General features: G+C 47.3%; 1 protein-coding gene across 1 annotated transcript in view; it reads left to right on the forward strand.

Annotated features, from left to right (window-relative positions):
- Positions 1 to 18,169, forward strand: part of LRRC1 (leucine rich repeat containing 1) — a 135,670-nt gene extending 117,501 nt beyond the window's left edge. The window contains exons 11-14 of the mRNA XM_005891374.2: positions 6,135 to 6,250; positions 13,892 to 14,064; positions 14,968 to 15,104; positions 16,689 to 18,169. Of these exons, the coding sequence (XP_005891436.2) occupies positions 6,135 to 6,250; positions 13,892 to 14,064; positions 14,968 to 15,104; positions 16,689 to 16,847 (585 nt within the window). The 3' untranslated portion in view covers positions 16,848 to 18,169. The remainder of the gene's footprint in view (positions 1 to 6,134; positions 6,251 to 13,891; positions 14,065 to 14,967; positions 15,105 to 16,688) is intronic.
- Positions 18,170 to 18,920: the final 751 nt, after the last annotated feature.

The raw sequence follows: 18,920 nt of genomic DNA on the forward strand, positions 1-18,920 counted from the left end.
GAAAACTAAGATCATGGCATCTGGTCCCATCACTTCATGGCAAATAGATGGGGAAACAGTGGAAACAGTGACAGACTTTATTTTCTTGGGCTCCGAAATCACTGCAGATGGTGACTGCAGCCATGAAATTAAAAGACGTTTGCTCCTTGGATGAAAAGCTAGTGACAAACCTAGACAGCATATTAAAAAGCAGAGACATTATTTTGCCAACAAAGGTCTGTCTAGTCAAAGCTATGGTTTTTCCAGTAGCCATGTATGGATGTGAGAGTTGGACCATAAAGAAGGCTGAGTATCAAAGAATTGATGCTTTTGAACTGTGGTATTGGAGAAGACTCTTGAGAGTCCCTTGGACTGTAAGGAGATCAAACCAGTCAAGCCTAAAGGAAATCAATCCTGAATATTCATTGGCAGGACTAATGCAAAGCTAAAGCTCCAGTGTTTTGGCCACCTGATATGAAGAACTGACTCATTAGAAAAGATCAGTTCAGTTCAGTTCAGTCTCTCAGTCTTGTCCGACTCTTTGTGACCCCATGAATCACAGCACGCCAGGCCTCCCTGTCCATCACCAACTCCCGGAGTTCACTCAGACTCATGTCCATCGAGTCAGTGATGCCATCCCGCCATCTCATCCTCTGTCATCCCCTTCTCCTCCTGCCCCCAGTCCCTCCCAGCATGCTGGAAAAGACTGAAGGCAGGAGGAGAAGGGGATGACAGAGGATGAGATGGTGGGATGGCATCACTGACTCGATGGACATGAGTTTGAGCAGGCTCCAGGAGTTGGTGATGGACAGGGAAGCCTGGGGTACTACAGTCCATGGGGTCACAAAGAGTCAGACAGGACTGAGCGACAGAACAACAGCAACCAGTGTGCATGCTAAGTCGCTTCAGTCCTTTCTGACTCTTTGTGACCCTATTCACTGGAGTCCGCCAGGCTCCTCTGTCCATTGGATTCTCCAGGCAAGAGTACTGGAGTGGGTTGCAATGCCCTCCTCTAGGGGATCTTCCCAACCCATGGGTTGAGCCTGTGACTGAGCAACTGAACAATAACAGTTATTTACAACAATATGTTAATCAAAGCATTTATATCTATCAGATGTTTAAGATTTTAAAAATAGAATAACATACCAAATATTGATGAGAGTACAGGAAGTGCCTGTTATCATGGAAGTATAAATTATTATGGCATCTCTGGAAGGGAATTTGGTAGCATTATTAAAAACGTAAAGAAAGTGTGTACTCTTTGATTCTGTTGTTAGACTTGTAAGAATTTATCCTAAGACAGCAATCAGGAGTGTACGCTAAGAGGCATGCACAAGATTTTTTTCTCCCGATGTACACAGAGGTGTCTAACATGTTCCAAGCACCATGCCTAGCATGTATAGGGGCAGCTGGCATGTGCCAGGTGGCTTCAGGCTAATTCTTGTCTGATTTCCACAACGGTTCTATTAGGTAGAGGCAAATAATCTTCTGCATCCAACAGAGTTCTAAGCTGAGATTCAGAGAGGTTAAGTAACTTGCCCAGGGTCACACAGCAAAGAAATGGCAGAACTAATAAGCAATGTCTGAAAGGGTGATGTGCTAAGTAATCTGTGATCCTTCTGTAGAAAGAAATAACTGAGTGGTCAGTAAAAATCCTGTTAGAATCCTAATGACGTGGGAAAGCATTCTTGGTGCCGTTTTGGGTGGGAAGGCATTCCGGCATGCAGACAAAGGTGCTGAAGATCATAGCTGGTCCTAATTCTGTTGCTGTGCATGTTTATAACCACAGATGCCTGGCACTGGCACCTCCGAATGTTAAGGTTGATTATCCCTCTGTGGCAGGATTTGGTTTGAGTTGTTTTCTCATCACGCCGTCGTGTGTGTGTATGTGGTTTTTATTTTTCCAGTCACCTAAGTTACTTTGTATAATTGGGAGAATACTGTCGCTGTCAGTGGGTATTTTGATGTCAGTGGCCCAGCAACTCAGGGAGTCCCCAAACCACACGGTCTCCAAGATATTTCTGGAGTGGGGAGCATTTCAATAATAAGCTACAGATGATGGTGGGAGAGGCAAAAATAGCCTTTGGTTTCTAAAATCACACATCATGTTATTTCTTTTCCAATGGGATTTTGACCCGATTTTGCTTATTGTACATTTTCCCTCTTGGCCGGTGAAGTATGGGTTCAGTTCTGCTACAACAGTATATTGAAAGGAAGATACTGAAGGAAAATGGAAGTTCCTTTCCACTCGGGGCAGGATATGGGCAAAGGTGACTCATACCGCCTTTCTCCTTGAGTCCTGCAATCTGTCTGATGGTCTCCCCCAGCTGTCACCTGCAGGCAGTTGATACTCAGGGAAAGCTGATCTGGGCAAAGGCTTGCTCCGTGATCTGCAGGGGCCATCTCCTTGAGATGGGTCAGACCAGCGCCAGAGGGTCAAGGGTAGTATTGTTTTGAATAGGAGAGCACAGTGAGTGTCCTCAGCTGCGTTCTGTAATTCTCAGGGAGCCCAAGTCCAGACCCTCGTATTCTTTTCTGTGGTGCTGTTATCCTTGTGTGCTATTATGAGGTTAAAGGGGTTTTAAAATGTCAGCCTCCTATGTCACTGGTGATAAGTTCCTTAAACAGCATCTCTGCTTCCCAGAAATCCTAAGTGATGAGACATTTTTCCTGTTGACCCCTAAGGAGCATGTAAACTCTACCTCCTGAACCCGAAAGAGAAAGCAAAACTGCATGAGTGTTGCAAAGCACAGTCTTGAACTCAGGGCAGTTCTTCAGTCCTGTGAACACAAGAAATGTCACCCCAAGGCACTGTCATGGGGCCTGACACCCAAGGGGCTCTGTGGCATCCAGGGCCAAGCGGGGCGGCCTCCGTAAAGTTCCAGCGATGTGGCAGGGGCTCAGGCATGGACTGCCTCCCGACTCGGACCTGGGACTTGACTTTCTCGGAAAAACACCAGCTCTGTTTACTTGGCAGAGGCAACAGGCCAGGTCCTAGGATAGGGGCTGTGGCAGGTGGTTCCTTTCAACCTAATGCTTATTACTTTCGCTAAAGGAACACGTGAGAACCCACAGGACCCAGGAGGGAGCCTGAATCCCACTGTGGGTCTGTGTGACCCCAAAGACCACCCCCCGCCCCAGTGCCCTCATCCCACCCTGACGTCTGTGCAGAGCCCCGTCTTGTGTGTCATGGTTTTAACTGTCCAGTTATCTTTTCTAAAAGCCAAAGTTTCGCATCCCCCCTTCCCAGGGGCTTGGACAGAGGCCCTGTGGGGTGCTCGCATCTTTTCCCGGATCAGGCAGCCCTTGCGCGTTGGCCCAGATGGGCTCTTTGTTGTCATCCTTCCCCTAGTATGTCGCCGGTGGGGCTCAGAGGCCACTGTCCTGCCTTGGGGACCCAGGGCGCCTGAGGCTCTGGGATACACCGCCTTCCTTCCCTCGACCTCTCCAGTGGTGTGACATTAGAGTGGGGAAATAAAAAAAAAATAAACCACAAACCATGAACACGTAGGTAGCACACACCCTCCGAGTTTCCCATCTTTTACCCCAAAGTCCTTAAGGGTGTGAACTTGGGCAGAGCTTTTATTGCATGGACAGCGTTCACAGCCCTCTCTGACTCACGTTCATTAGTTAATGATTGTTGAGGAGTAGATGGTATATGCATGTGGTACAAATCGGACATGTTGTGGTGGTGTATCCAACTGTGAACACCCCCCACCGATACAGAGACCCTGCTGGTGCAGGCAGCGGGCGGCTTCAGCACCAGCGAAGCACCAGATCCCCATGCAGTCTCAGCTCTGTGCACCCCCAGTACCTCATCCCTCAGCAGGCAGGTCCTGCGTGTGAATCACCGTCCCCAGCGTCCGAGGGAGCCCTGCCTCAGAGCCGGGCGTGATGCGGTATGTCTGCCCCTCCTTGCAGACCCAGGGGGGTCCCCGGTGACCGTGGGCGTTCCTCCCTGTGGGTCAGTCTTTGTTGGGGTCGCCTAGATTCATCAGGGGGGCTCTGTCTTTTCACTCCTCGCCTGCTCCAGGGCATCCCTGGTTTTGATCCACCTCCTTTCCCAAGGTGCCTGGGCACCTGAGGAAAACTGATCCCTTCCTCAAGGGAGGGAAGAACGCCTGCCCCCCGGGAGATGCTGACGCCTTTCTTAGGACAGAAAATCTGCACTATATCAGACATAGAGATTCTTGCCAGAGAAAAGAGTTCTGTGGTCTCCAGTTGCTGCACATGGAAGCAGATGACAGCTTCACGCCACAGCCTCTCAGCAGTAGGTGAACAAATAAATGCGAGCGTGTAAGCGTACCTTCATGAGGAACGTTGGCTGGTGGCTGGGCTTCCACTGAGGGCAGATGGGAGGCCAGGCGCCCTGATTACATGTAAACATGCAAATTAAACAGCCTGTCAAACTCTCTTTCAGAGGATTGTGTGGACTAGGAAGGCAATGGATTGATGTGGACCAGGGGTTCTGGGACGGCGGTGTTGGGTTAGAGAATGTTTTTGCTAATTAGGGGTGAACGGTAAAATTCGAAAACGACAGAAGGGTGTTTCTGTAAGAAACAGTGTGATGAGAAATATCAGTCCACACTGTCTTGTAGAGGACAGTGGGCAAACCAGTTTTTCTGGGATGGGAAATGCAGATCCTGAGAATCAAGCATACCTGGGTGTTTCCAGGTAATCAGAGAGGAATGTTAGTCCTGTTTCCTCTATGTTTTCTTATACATTCATTACGGTTACGTGCTGTGGTTAAATATAGTATTTCAAAATCTTTATATTGACTCCTGAGGGAAGATATAATAAGTTGTCCATGAAAGGAATTATGCAGCAGTTTCATAAATGTGCCTTCTGTTAAGGTCCAAACATACATTTAACACAGAGATAAATATAGAAAAGGGCAGAAGGTGTATTCAGACACTGATGAAGACCCAGGTGTCTTGCTCCTCTTGTGGCAGGAGGCCCTGGAGTACTTTTCCATGGGCTGGAATCAATAGGTCCCTTCAGGAGCCCTTCCACAGCAGCCGCTCTGAGTCAGGACAGCGCCTGGTTGGAGAGTGGAGTGTGGCCCCAGGCCTGCGGGCTGTTGTGTCTAGGACGAGCTGGTTTTGCACCCCCTTGGCTCAGCTTTCCTGTCTGTAGAAGCCACAGCCAGCTTATTCAAGAGAGGCAGTGAATTCTTTTGTGAAGACCAGACTCATACTAAGCTCAATTACCTTAGAGTTGGTTACTTTAAATAATAGGGAATTGGATTTGGTGGGTGCAGATACTGACATATGCTTTTAGCAGTAGGTTATGTTGCTGTTGTTTAGTTGCTAGGTCGTGTCTGACTCCTTGTGACCCCATGGCCTGCAGCACGCCAGTCTTCCCTGTCCTTCCCTGTCTTCCAGAGTTTGCTTATTAGGTCATAGCCGACCGAATTTACTTTTTGCTAAAAAATGGTTGATTTTGCATTTGTCAAAGGCAAATGAATTTATCAAATTAAGTTGTGAATGACCAAAAGCTATTCAGAGACTTGTGGTAGTAATCCGTGAATCATCTCTCAGATGTCTCTCTTTTTTCTCTTTTTAAAATAAACTGGAACACTGAAGTTAATATAGTGGGCAGGTCTTGAAAACTGTGTGTGTGTGTGTGTGTATGTATCATCTTTCGCCTAACTTTTAAAACCTAGTATTCTTTTTCTTTTAAGCTTTTTGTTGAAGTATAGTTGATTTACAATGTGTTAGTTTCTGGTGTACAACAAAGTGATTCGGTTATACATACAGATATATATATAATTACGCTTTTTCATATTCTTTTCCAACCTAGAATCTTAAACTCCCACATTGCCAAATTGTATATGTGTCTGTACTATGTCATCTGGTTAACATATTTGAAAGATAAAATGGCTTTCTGTTCAGAATGCAGTTTTTGAACTGTATTGTTTATTTTCTTGGCTTCATTGAGAACGTGAATGTTTAATGTTCTGCAGAGATTTTTGTCAGGTTACTCAATGTTTCGTGTGATTTAAGTTGATCACAGTTTGTCATCAGCGAGACTGAATCGTCACGGGATAGAATTCTGTGCATCCGTTTCATGCCATTTGATGAACAAGACCCTCCAGCCCCATCCCCGTGTCCCAGAACAGCCTGGAAAACTGTCGTGTTTCTTTCCTGTCATAGATCGGCGGCTGCTGCAGCCTCACGGTGTTCTGCGTGCGTGACAACAGGCTGACTCGGATCCCCGCGGAGGTGTCTCGGGCGGCCGAGCTGCACGTCCTCGACGTGGCAGGGAACAGGTAAGCCGAGACAAGCAGACGGCCCTCCAGCCCAGCCTCGGCCATCTCGCTTTACTCCCCCTGGTAGAGCGTGTACTGATGGGTCGCCTGAGCCAGGCCCGGAAGCTCTCAGTCTGGGAGCCGGAGTGATGGAGCCCGTGGAGGGGACAAGGTCAGGGCCGCCGGCGCCTGGAGTCCTTTCAGGGTACTGTGGGTGCAGCTGGAGACGTGGGTCTTGGTTGGCGGTACCCTAGTGGAAGGTGGGGGGAGACCTAGGTCTTGGCTTTTATAGCTGGCTTCCATGAGTCACCACGGGCCTCAGTTTCCTCATCTGAAAAATGAGCTCCAGTGAGTCTGAGCTAGAGTTTAGCTGGGAGTCTTGGTCTGCTCTACCTGTGACTCTGAACCCCCTGAATTTGTGGACAATATTGTACTCAGAGACGCTTTGCTGGCGAGAAGATCCATAGCTGATGTCAGAATTACCAAGTGCTTCATAGTCTAAAAAACCTAGAGCCGCCAGTCTGTCGGGTTCTGGGTCAGAGGCCTGACGGCATGCTCACCAGCCTGCAATGTGCAGTAGTTTCAAGCATTCTGAGCTGATTTCATCACTGCAGACATCGCTGCACTTTCCTACCCAGGCTCTGCTTCCCACCTCCGACCCTTTCTCTGGCTCTGTACCTTTATCTTTTCTCCCTCATGCCCCTCTCTGGGAAGACTTCTCTCTGGGTCTGCGTTTCTGGATTATCCCAGTGATCATTGCCTGTTTACCTGCCCGCGGTCCTCCGAAAGCTCAAGTTACCTAAAGTGCATGTGACGGTTTGCGTCTCATTGTGATTTGTGCCTTTAGGAGATGCCTGGCGAATATTTGTTAACTGAATGAAAACATGAGAAATGTTAGTTTTGCAGAATAGCTGGCAGGCCACTGCAAAGTGCCTGATGTCACAGGCTTCATTGCCAAGAGGAATTTAAACAATGCTTTCGAGTGTCAGAGGGTGGGGGACGGGGTGTTAGAGTGTTAGATGGGCCGGGGCCGGGGGGAGGATGGTCAGTGGTCCTAAGTGGTAGATGCCGGTGACTTGAAGAGTGTCTGGGGAACTGCGTCCTCACTGATTCGCTGCTCGCAGGTTGGGCGCGGGCCGCAATTTTTCACTCCTGCTAATGGATCGTGGGCAGCAGAGCTAAACAGCAGGACGCGGGGGAATCTGGTGATGAGTTATGGCCTCAAGAAACGCTCGCCGTATTAAAGTTGATGCTTTCAGGACATCATGATAGGTTCTTAAGGCCACTCACTGGTGACTGGGATCTCGGGATTAGTTAGAGCTGGATGTTGACTTTCTGCTTGGACTGAGCCCCCAGGAGACGTGCAGCATGAGAAGGTCCCCCTTCCCTCCCTCCTGTGCTCTCCCTGCAGCAGGAGAAGCCCAGGGACTCCAGACCCGTCCTGGTTCTCGCTGCTCTGGAGAGCATGCATTTTCATGACTAATTCTTAAGCAGAAAGATGACTCTGGTGTCTAAAAACTGCTTTTTACACCAGTGAAGTCCCCGTTCTCCAGTTCTCAGAAGAAGGGAAAGTTCTGTTTTTATTACGCCTGGGCCAGGGTGGAGAAAACCCAGTTAAAAAGCTGAGTGCCACAGCTGTCATCTGAGCGGGTTAAGTGTGCCATTTAGGCCATGGTATATGCAGATTCATAACCAGATTTCAAGCTTATTAAATGTATTTAATGACTACTTATTTAAAGTATTGGTATAGAAGCTCATAAAAAAGAGGCTGCCATGTCAGCTTTTCAGCTTGCAGAGATGTCACACCATGGGAAGTCCTACTAAACACCACAGAAGTGTCTGTCTGTCCTCCCAAGCGTATAAAAGTAGCAAATGGCACAGGGGCCCTGCACGTTCGTTCCTAGAAACCTTCTTTGACACGTTTGATAGGAAAAATTGCAGCAAGGATAATGCTAAAGTGCCACTTGGAAACGAAAGCACGAAGCCTCCGGGTCCAGGAACAGAGGAGGTGCCTTGTATCAGCCATGTGGGCCCAGGACACAGAGGCCCCTGACTCTCAGCTTCTTCCCCAGGGGACTGTCCACGAAGCACACAAAATCGGGTACCTGAGCATCTTCCTCAAAGAACTACTAACGCGAAATACCGCAAGCCAGGGCTGTCAGTGGAAAGATAGTTTGTACCTTTGACTTTCATGATCCAAAAAAATTAAGTTAAAAAGACTAAATAAGGTGTCACCACATACCTATTAGGATGGCTTTTATTAAAAAGACAAGAGGTAAGACGTGTGGGCAGAGAAAAGAGCACCCCTGTGCAGTACTGGGGAAATGTAAGTTGGGGCGTGCACTGTGGGAAACAGCATGGAGATTTTCCCTCAGTAAATGTTTATAAACAGAACCACTGTATGACCCGGCAGTTTCACTTCTGGACAAGAAAGCAGGATGTCAAAGAGGCATCTCCTGTTCCGTGTTCACTGCAGCTTTATTCACAGTAGCCAAGATGTGCAAACAGCGCCAGCAGCGCCGGACGGATGGGTGAAGGCGATGCGGTGTGTGCCTGTGTGTTCATATTCATACATACGAAGTGGAATATTACTCAGCTGTGAGAAGGTCGGAAATCTTGCCATTTACAGCATGTGCCCAGTCGTGTCTGACTCTTTGTGATCTCATGGACTGGAGCCCACCTGGCTCCTCTGTCCATGGAATTTTCCAGGCAAGAATACCAGAGTGGGTTGCCATTTCCTTCTCCAGTTTACAATATGGACAGGCCTTGAAAGCATTTTGCCAAGTGAGATGAGTTAGAGAAAGGCAGATACTGTGAGATCTCACTGATTTGTGGAATCTAAACAAGTTGAGACAGAATAGAGTGGTGGTTGCTAGGGGCCAGTGGGTGGGGAAATGAGATGCGGGAGGGCGCACATTTCCAGTTAGCAGGTGAAGCAGCTCTGGGAGTCTAACATGCAGCAGATGACTGCGGTTAGCAACACTGTACAATATCCTTCAGAGGTACCAAGAGAGTCCATCTTAAATGTCTCCAGCATACACACTCACTGGTGACTGTATGAGGAGATGGAGACCCTAAGCCTACTAGGCAATCATTTCCCAATGTCGTTGTCCTCTGTATCCTTGGGGAGGTTGGTTTCAGGACCCGACCAGGGTACCAACAGGGGCAGACGCCTGCAAGGGCAGCTCCTTAGGTTAGATGCCACAGTACAGTGGACCCCCGTATCTGTGAGTCCTGCATCCTCAGACACGGAGAACTGACTGTATATGTAAGTGCATCAAATCATCACACTGTCCACCTCAGGTTTACAAAGTGTTACCTGTCGATAGAGCTGGAAAAAATATTAAAAGAGAAAATGCAACACAACAGTGTAGCCAGAACCCTGAGCCGCTAGAGAATGAACTGCGTCTCCGCCCTGCGACCTGCGATGCCCGGGGCTGAGAGCTTGTGTGGCCGGCACCCAGTGATCCCGCTCTTGTTTTTAGAACGTCTTGCCTGCGGAGAACTCCAGAAAGTGAAGTGGTGCCCCGAAGGACGACTGGAAACCCAAGGTTATGGAGGCTTTCTTTCACTTTAGATATTTAGGCACTGTTGACATTTTTTTCACTGATTATGTTCGCTCACTATATGTATCTTTAAACATTTTGAAAACTTTACTTAAAACTAACAATTCTAGTAGGAAGAAACAGATGAAATGCTCAGTTGTAAGTACCATTCAGCTGTCAGTTAAGTTAGTATTACATTAATCAGTCAGCCACATTTGGTTGTTAAATAAATTGGATAAAGTAACTGCTGTCCTAATCTGCTCATAGCTTCCTCATAGCTATGAGGGGCTTCCCTCACAGCTCAGCTGGTAAAGAATCTGCCTGCAATGTAGGAGACCCTGGTTCGATTCCTGGGTCAGGAAGATCCACTGGAGAAGGGGTAGGCTACCCACTCTAGTATTCTTGGGCTTCCCTGTGGCTCAGCTGGTAAAGAATCCACCTACCATGAGGGAGACCTGGGTTCGATCCCTAGGTTGGGAAGATCCCCTGAAGAAGGGAAAGGCTTCCCACTCCAGTATTCTGGCCTGGAGAATTCCATGGACTGTATAGGTCATGGGGTCGCAAAGAGCTGGACACGACTGAATGACTTTAAAAAAAGAAGTCCTAATCAGAGGTAGGGAAGGTTACTTCAGGCTGGACTGGTCACTGAGGTACCTAAAAAGAAGAAGCTCACTATACGGTTGTTCATTTCTTCTAGTCCTTGTACTGTTGCTGTAAATAGTAGCTGTAGGCTTTTTATTTATTTATTTAGGGGATGTGGTCCTAAATGGAACATGGTGATGTGTACAAATGGGGCTGTGGCTTCTCATGTTGATCTTGTAGTGAGTGGAAAGTACCAGAATAAACCAAAAATATATTATTAACTCTGCTGGAAAGTGGGAATATATACATATATATACTTTAAAAAATAGAAAAGATATGTATATAATATTATATATATTTAATACAGTACAGCTTTTGTATATTTAAACTCTGCCTTTGGCCTGTGTCTGACTTGGTTCACCCAGAGAAGCAGGGCAGCGTGCGTCTTCCCCCTCAGGCTGCAGTGCGCCAGTGCAGGGCCGCCCAGCCCGCAGAATCTGTTTGCAGACTGGGCAGGGAGCGGAGGCTTTTTTTTCCCCTTTTGCACTGGGAACACCTCTGTCCGCAAGACACGTGTGAACGGGCTCGTGTGTGTGGCGTGTGCTCGGCCGGTCGCAGCCGTATCCAAGCTGGTACACTGGTGCTTTGCAGGAAAACCTGTGTGCTAGACCCCGTGTCCGTCTTCCCTGGCTTGGTGGCATGTGACTTTCAGACCTGTTGCTGTGGAGTCTAGTGATTTACTGTAGCTCTTATGACATGATTTGTCATCCTCAGCAGCTGCTACTGATGCTTTGCCTTTCGTTTGTACCTTTGCTTTAGCATTTCGCTGGGAAGCCAGTTATTAGCCCGAGAAGGCACGATGACCGTGTTTTCAGTACCTGCGTGTCATGCCAGCTTTCGAGCCTTGATTTATTCTTTTCTTTCCGCTCTTAAAAGTAGAGATGCTGACTATAGATTTCTTGCCCAAGGCCTTGAAATATTCCAGAGGATATTAGCTTAACTCCTTTTTAAAAGAGAAATAGGGACAAATTTTGAAAAGAAATTATCCTTGGGTTCCATGACATGAAAGAGGGTTTGATGTCCTTTAAGCACCTGCAGTGAAATAGGGTATTCTTTTTAAAAAGCCCCATCATAGCGTCCGGCAGATACTTGCTTTGTGTCTTCAGCTTCCTTGCGTTTAACATGTGTGTGATGGCATTTAGGCAGATGAGAGATCGTTTGAAGCTTATACAAATAAGCACAGAGATTTCACTTCCAAGCCACCTCGGGCCACCTCCAAGCCAACCACTGCCTCAGAAAAAGGGGAGCTGGGGCTGTAAGCGGCTGTGCCCCCCAGTTCCCCACCCCTGCCCCAGGCATCCTTATGGTATATGCACGTCACTGCACTGCGTGGATTCTGGGGTTTAAAAACACATATCTCCCACCCAGTTTGACTGTCATTAGTAAAATACTGGCAGGTACACCACGTGGAGTCTTTTCGGGGTCCTTTAACATAGGTAGGTTTCATGGCATTGACTCGAGAACCTCACTCCCCTGTGGGCACGGTTCCCTACGTTTATCCAGCACCACACCCCTTGCATGTGTGGGGGTGGATCAGCCTTTCCTGGACGATTAGGAAAAGAAAATATTTTCTCACCTCCATAAATAGGACAAGGGAAGGTGTTTGCGAAAATGTATTCATTCTTCTTACAGAAAGTTTGTTAAAACTCTCGCTGCTTTCTTTGGTCATTTTTAACTTCATCCGCTAAAATAACTTAGCTGGTCTGTGCTTACGTTTTACTTGGATTCGTCTTATACTACTGGAGTCCAACTGCTCTTCCTAGAGTTCTAGTTTATTTCCCATAAGTCTGTCAATTCAGAATGCATCTGATAAGGCAGTATCAATCTGTTGATGAGACGTTAGGCGGCTCTTCTATGTATGTTAAGTGGAGATAGAGGTACTTTTTCCTGGAAGAAAGAACCCCAGGATACACACTGTCATGTGATGTCTTTCAGAACTAATGGGCCAGAAATTTCTCTGAAGAAAATATGTGTCATATTGTAGATAACATACTGTGATCAGCTTATTTTTTATCTAACTTAAGAAATCACTTCTCAGGTGGAACCACCATTTAATCCAAGGAGCCATCCTTAGAGTAAAAATACTTGATCAGGTATAACCTTCGGTTCTTTAAACCTTAAATTTGTGGCATCTGCAGAGGTTTGGGTGTTTTCAGAGTGAATTAGTGACGTGTGTAAAGCGTTGACTTCTACCACAGCCCCACACTCGGCGCCCTTCCGTTTGGGGCCAGAAGGTTCCTTGTCGCGGGACTGTCCTGTGCACTGAGGATGTTTGGCAGCATCCGAGCGTGACCTCTAGATGACAGCAGCATCCCCAGGGGCTTTCCTGGCAACCCAGGGGTTCTAACTCTGCTTCCAGGTTCAGTCCCTGGTTAGGGAACTAAGCTCCCGCGAGCCACATGGCGAGGCCACAAAAATTAAAAAAAAAAGCCTCCCCCAAAGTGTCTCTAGCAGTTGCCAGGTGTCCGCTGGGGGCAAAATCACCCCTGGTTGAGATGTTCTCTGCAAGTTGCCTTTGCCAGGTACCAAGTACATTTGATTTCTGGTAAGAGTTTCCACTAAATAGATTTCACTGGTCAAGTATTTGTACAGACATAAATATAAAACTAATCTTGAGGAATCGCTTTACAGTTTTTAAAGTGCTTTAATAGATACCTTCCCCTTTGAAACTGAAGCAATCTGAGGTGGAAATTAATGATCATGTAGGTGTCTGAGAAGTGGGAGCTTTCAGAAACTTTAAAGTCTAAAATGGAATGCCTAAAATAATCTCCCCGGAGAGAGCAAGTGGAGCCCATGAAAAAAACGCTTGTAATCTTTAACTGTGATTTAAACTCTTCAGCATCCCAGCCTCCCTCACATACCGGTTTACAGGTGCGCCTGGGACCAGGCAATCCCGTGGCTTCATTGCAGCCCCGCTGACTGTGACTCAGGAAGGACTCGGCTTCTGGGTCCTTCCACAAGTGCACTGGCTTCCCCACCTCCCCACCCCCACCTTTACATGGAAACTGGCTTCCCTGATCGTTCAGCTGGTATAGAATCCGCCTGCAATGCAGGAGACCCTGATTCGATTCCTGGGTCAGGAAGATCCCCTGGAGAAGGGAAAGGCTACCCACTGCAGTATTCTGGCCTGGAGAATTCCATGGACTGTATAGTCCATGGGGTCGCAAAGAGTCGGACACAACTGAGCGACTTTCACTTTCCTAGCCTGAGAATAAACAGTGTGTGCTGTAACTTCCTAATCTTTTTGCCCTGTGGCCTGAAGGTGCCAGCGAGGTGATGGCAGGAAAGGTGACACAGTCACCCCTCGAAGCATCTCCTGGCAAAGGGGGCACAGTGCATCTCAGTATAAGCAGAACACCGTCTCACACACCGCGCCCAGTCTCGGGGAGCAGTTGCTGAATTTTTGTCCGTGTGGACAAGGTTTGATTTAATCACAGACGGTAAGCGCCCGGCCTCTCCCTGTGTTTTCACCAAGGCTGTCGCACCTGCCTTTATCGCTGACTGCTTTGAACTTGAAGGCTCTCTGGTTATCGGACAACCAGGCCCAGCCACTGCTCACGTTCCAGACGGACACCGACCACACCACCGGGGAGAAGATCCTCACCTGTGTCTTACTTCCTCAGCTGCCTTCTGAACCCACCTGCCAAGGTGAATTGAAGGGCCGGGTTCACTTGACCCCGAGAGTTAGCAGCGGCTCCTGCCCATCCGTAAGGCCTCTCCCCGACCACGGGGCTGCGGGCCAGCCCAGCTGTGAGGTTCCTGTGGGTCTCCCCTGGGAATCTTCTGCCGTATCTTTACAGAACACATGCTCATACCTGTGTATCACGCCTGGCATTCCTTAAATAGCCTTTTGGTTTTGAATTCCAGCTAAGGCTGAAAATGCACATATGTCTTCCTAAAAGAGATTAGAGTCCCTAAGGAAATGGCAGCCCACTCCAATCCTGTTGCCTGGAAAATCCCATGGACAGAGGAGCCTGGTAGCTACAATCCATGGGGTCACAAAGCGTCGGACACGACTGAGCGACTCCACTTTAAAATTCATGCAGACAGTTCGGAGGATTAGTACTGATGGTCTCCAGCAAAGCGTTTTTAAGCCAGGGAGTTGTTTTGAGTAACTATACCTTTGTTTTGTAAATCATACGTGCTTTAAAAAAAGCATTCATAGTCACATGGCATGGCTGTCAGAAACCCTTTGCTGAGAGCTGGTTTTAATAGAATAAGTCTAGAAGGCTCTGGACAAATGGAGTCACCTCGCTGACCCCAGCCTGGTTAGAGGAACGTTAAGACCCCAAGAGGACAGTGTAGGTTTGAGCGGCCAAGAAAAGGACCAGATCCCACACGTGCAGCCACCTCACTGTCAAGAGGAAGTTTTTGAAGTGAGTGTGTAAGAATCTTGAAAAAGTGGTCTGGGAATCGTGATGACATTCTGAAATGAAATAGTAAACACTTATTTAGCAGATGTGATCTCAGAAAGAATTAGGTATCCTCGGAAAGACAGGGTCAGGGTCGCCTTGCCACAGCAGCTCTGCTCACGTGGTCTTTGTCCGGCAGAGAACCTGCCCCGCTGCGGCGCCCTCGAGAGCCTGGTGCACGACGTGTCAGAAGAGGCCTGGAACGAGCGGGCGGTGAACCGGGTCAGCGCCATCCGGTTTCTGGACGATGAGAAGGATGACGACGACAACGAAACGGTATGGGATTCGGGCTGCTTGGCGTTCACGGATGCTCAAAATGGAAACGCATTCTGAGATTGAGAGTGGCGCCTGATAAAGAGCCCTCTTATTTTCAAATAGTCTTTACTCCTTTCTGCCTTCAGCATTTAAGAATTTTTTTTAGAAGGCAAAAGCTAGATATTTCTAAGCCCTGGTTCACCAAATGCGTGTAAAGCAAGTGGGACTTACAGATTTGTTTCTTTGAACAGGGTGTGGGTGCTTCTTTTTCTTTCTTTGTGATGGTTTCCCCTCAGGCCCCCACTGATTTCTTAAAGTCAGCTGGGAAGTGTTTCTTTTCCGCTGTTCTCAGTGAACTAGGTCGCTCCCCTCCCTCCGCCGCCATGCACAGCTCTGCTGTGTGGACTCATCCACGTTTCACCGAGTGGCTTAGCTTGCCTGCTGTCCTCTTGGACTTGGTGCTCCCCTTCATGTGACCCAGGAGCCTTCACCTTCTTGAAGACAGCGTGTGACCTCCGTAGGATTCCCTTACATGCTATCATTGAGAATCAGGCATAGGTTTGAAAGGACCACTCAGCCCAACTTGCCTCCATCCTCGACACATGTCTCTGCCATTCAGCTGAGTCAAGGACAACTTGTGAGCCTTGCTGCAAGTTGACTTTGGCCTCTGAACTTTCTGACACTAATTGAGATTTTCATAAGCAGAGCTCACAGGGAATACTTGCTGCCCCCAAGACAAAGGGAGGTTTTAAAATTACTGCCAGGCAGCAGTCTGTTATTCCAGCTGTCTGCAGGGGGACTTTTTACTTATTCTATGAGGGCAGAGTAGGAGTTAAGCATGACATAATGACTCCAGCCAAAAGGGCTCTTTAATTTTATCTCATGGCTTCTTAGAGCAGGACTGTTTCACCAGCTGCTCGCTGTCTGAGTTCTGCCCTGCCTTTGTTAGCCTACGATGCCCTTCCTCAGACTCACTGACGAGAGGTAGGTGCTGTTTAGGAGCAGAAGAGCACATAGCATCTTTAATAATATAATTTTTAAAACATTGTCCATACCCCGTTACTTCACTTCCAGCCCTGTGGTCTTTTAGGAAAAGAATGTGAATTTTCTTCAGTAGGTCTTATAAATATTAATAAAACAGACGAATTAGAAAAGAAGTCCTTTCTCACCTCCCTTTTCCTTCACCTCCTGTGCCTCATGGGTTGAAGAAGACCTTCAAATAATAGTAGAACGTTCTAGTGGTTCCAATTTTAAAATTTTTGACTCCTCTTTCTTTTGCCTTCCTCCACCCCCCTCATTATATCTTGTAAGTCTTTTATTATTTTTCTTACTGTTCGTGGAACCTTGTTTTTATCTTAACACATCTCGTATTTTCCTAAGTATTCTTTTATCCTGAAAGGAACTCTTCCATCTTGACGAGATAAGTTGTAGACAGCATGTTTGTCCTTCCTTCCACTTGGGAGCAGTTGATAAATGCTTGTAGCTCCAAGGCAAGCTTTCCACCCGCTCTGCCTGTGACCTCTGGGCAGGGGGACCTGGGTGGGACAGCTTTTGCGGGAGTGATGGAGTGAAGCCCAAACACTCACCCCGATGCTTGCTTCTCAGAGAACACTCCTGAGACGAGCCACGCCCCACCCAGGGGAGCTCAAGAGCATGAAGAAGACAGTGGAGAATTTACGGAATGACAGGAATGCTGCTAAAGGACTGGATTCCAACAAAAATGAGGTCAACCATGCCGTCGACCGTGTGACCACGTCGGTGTAGGTGGCGCGTCCGTCTTACCTCCCGAGTCGTCCTGCTGCGGAGCCGGCCTGCCCCCTGGAGCCCCCCACGGGGATGCTGCGCCCGGGAAGTGCCTTACTCTCACCCGACAGCCAGTCACTGCACCCACCCGGTCTCCAGCTTGATTGTTTTTTCCTCCTAAATTTCAGTCATTTGTAATAAGTAGAATACACTACTGACAACACCTGACCTTTGTTTTTGTCTTGTGTTGGGGTCAGGGAGAGCAGGAAGGGGAATGCTGGTCCCCCTCCCTCCCATCAAGTGCTGGGACATTGCGAACCCACCTTCTCTTGGACCTACTGATGAGACAGTTTTATGTATGGAAAAAAACAATTGGTAATTTTTTAAACCCTTTTTGGCAGCTCAGATGGTGTACATTTAAGCATTTTGTATAGGTATTTCGTAACAAAAAATATGTATTTCCTTTTGTTATTTTATCTTGGAAACGGTACACATTTTAGTATTTGTGCAGGAAAAAAAATACAGTCCTAAAGTGTTTGTTGTTATCTGTACATCCACTTGTGCCTTATTGTCGCCTGAGTCCTGTCAAACCAGTTGTCACAGTGACATCTTTGAGCAGAGATGAGGCTGGAAAGGTGGTACTTGGAAAGCAGTGTTGGATTTTAATCAGTAATCAGGAGCATTTATTTTTAACCAAAAAGAAGAATTACCACCAATTTGCAAATTTTATCAATTGATTATTTTTTTAAGATGAACCAAAGGATTAGACTGCTAATATTTCATATCTTTTCCACTTTGACATTTTCATGAATGGGTCTCTTAGGATGAGTGTCCTGTCTGATTGTACCTACTCAGAAGGTACGTGCCATTTGTAAAATAAAACAGAGCACAAAAGCACAAAAAGAGCAAACCGGTTCAGAAATTCAGTGGGGAAATAAATTATGTACTGCAAAGAGAAAGTATGATTTTTTTTTATTAAAGAAAGCTTTAAAAGTTTTATACTGAGATATAAAAACCACAATAAAGCAGAATAACCTACGACCCTGTTAGAAATGTTGCTATCTTTATAAGTGCAATTTAATTTGTAAATAGAGTTTGGATCAAAGTGTAACAAAATATTGCTTCAAGTTTTAATTTTAAGTCTGCTAATTTAAGAGGTGCAGGGTATGTTTTGGTGTGTTTCTGTTGATTTTTTTTTAATTTTATTTTGTATGATGTGATAAAAGAGGAATGAAAAACGCCCGTCCCTGTCTGGTGTTTAGGAAAATCATGCTGTTGGTGTTGCCTTTTTATTCTTTCCATGAAATAAAGTCAGCCTGGACATTAGCGATACAGCTTTTTAAAGTTGATTATGTCCTCGTATGTTCAGATGATAACAGGCAGCCAAGTTCTTTAAGAATGAGCGCCTTCTCGGATTCCGGAAGCCTGAAGCGCTGCTCAGCTTTGTGTGAGCCTCCTGTGGGACCGAACTCCGCATCTCCCCCACGAGGGGGAGCGGAACCCAGCACCCTTCTCAGTCTGCCTCCCCACCTTGGGTTGGGGCCGACTGGCCAGTCGAACTCCTTAGAAACCTGCTTTCAGCCAGCCAGATACGATGCCTTCTTTTACTACCGGGCATTTACTTACTGAGTTCGTTCTGCCTTTACGGTGGTGTGTACGTGTGTATCGAGTCGTAAGGCTGCTGAGTTGAGAGCGCGTGGCACGCAGTGGTTTTCACCTGGTCAGTCTCTGTCTCATTCCCGCATCAGTGGGCACCCTTCTCCTTCTTTCCATTTTAAGATTCTGGCATACTCTGTTTTGTAAAGATGATGCCACAGAGTCTCGGGCTGACAGAGCCGCAGACTGACTTTATTTAAGGAGAGTTACCTTGACCCTGATGGCATCACTGACTTGATGGACGTGAGTCTGAGTGAACTCCGGGAGTTGGTGATGGACAGGGAGGCCTGGCGTGCTGCGATTCATGGGGTCGCAAAGAGTCGGACACGACTGAGCGACTGATCTGATCTGACCTTGACCCTGAAGAGCAGAACAGACTTCCTGGTATTCTGTTGGTTTATCTCCATATGAAGCCCAGACTCAGCTCACCATGGCTTG

This window comes from Bos mutus, chromosome 23, assembly GCF_027580195.1.
Source record: "Bos mutus isolate GX-2022 chromosome 23, NWIPB_WYAK_1.1, whole genome shotgun sequence".
NCBI classification, from domain to species: Eukaryota; Metazoa; Chordata; class Mammalia; order Artiodactyla; family Bovidae; genus Bos; species Bos mutus.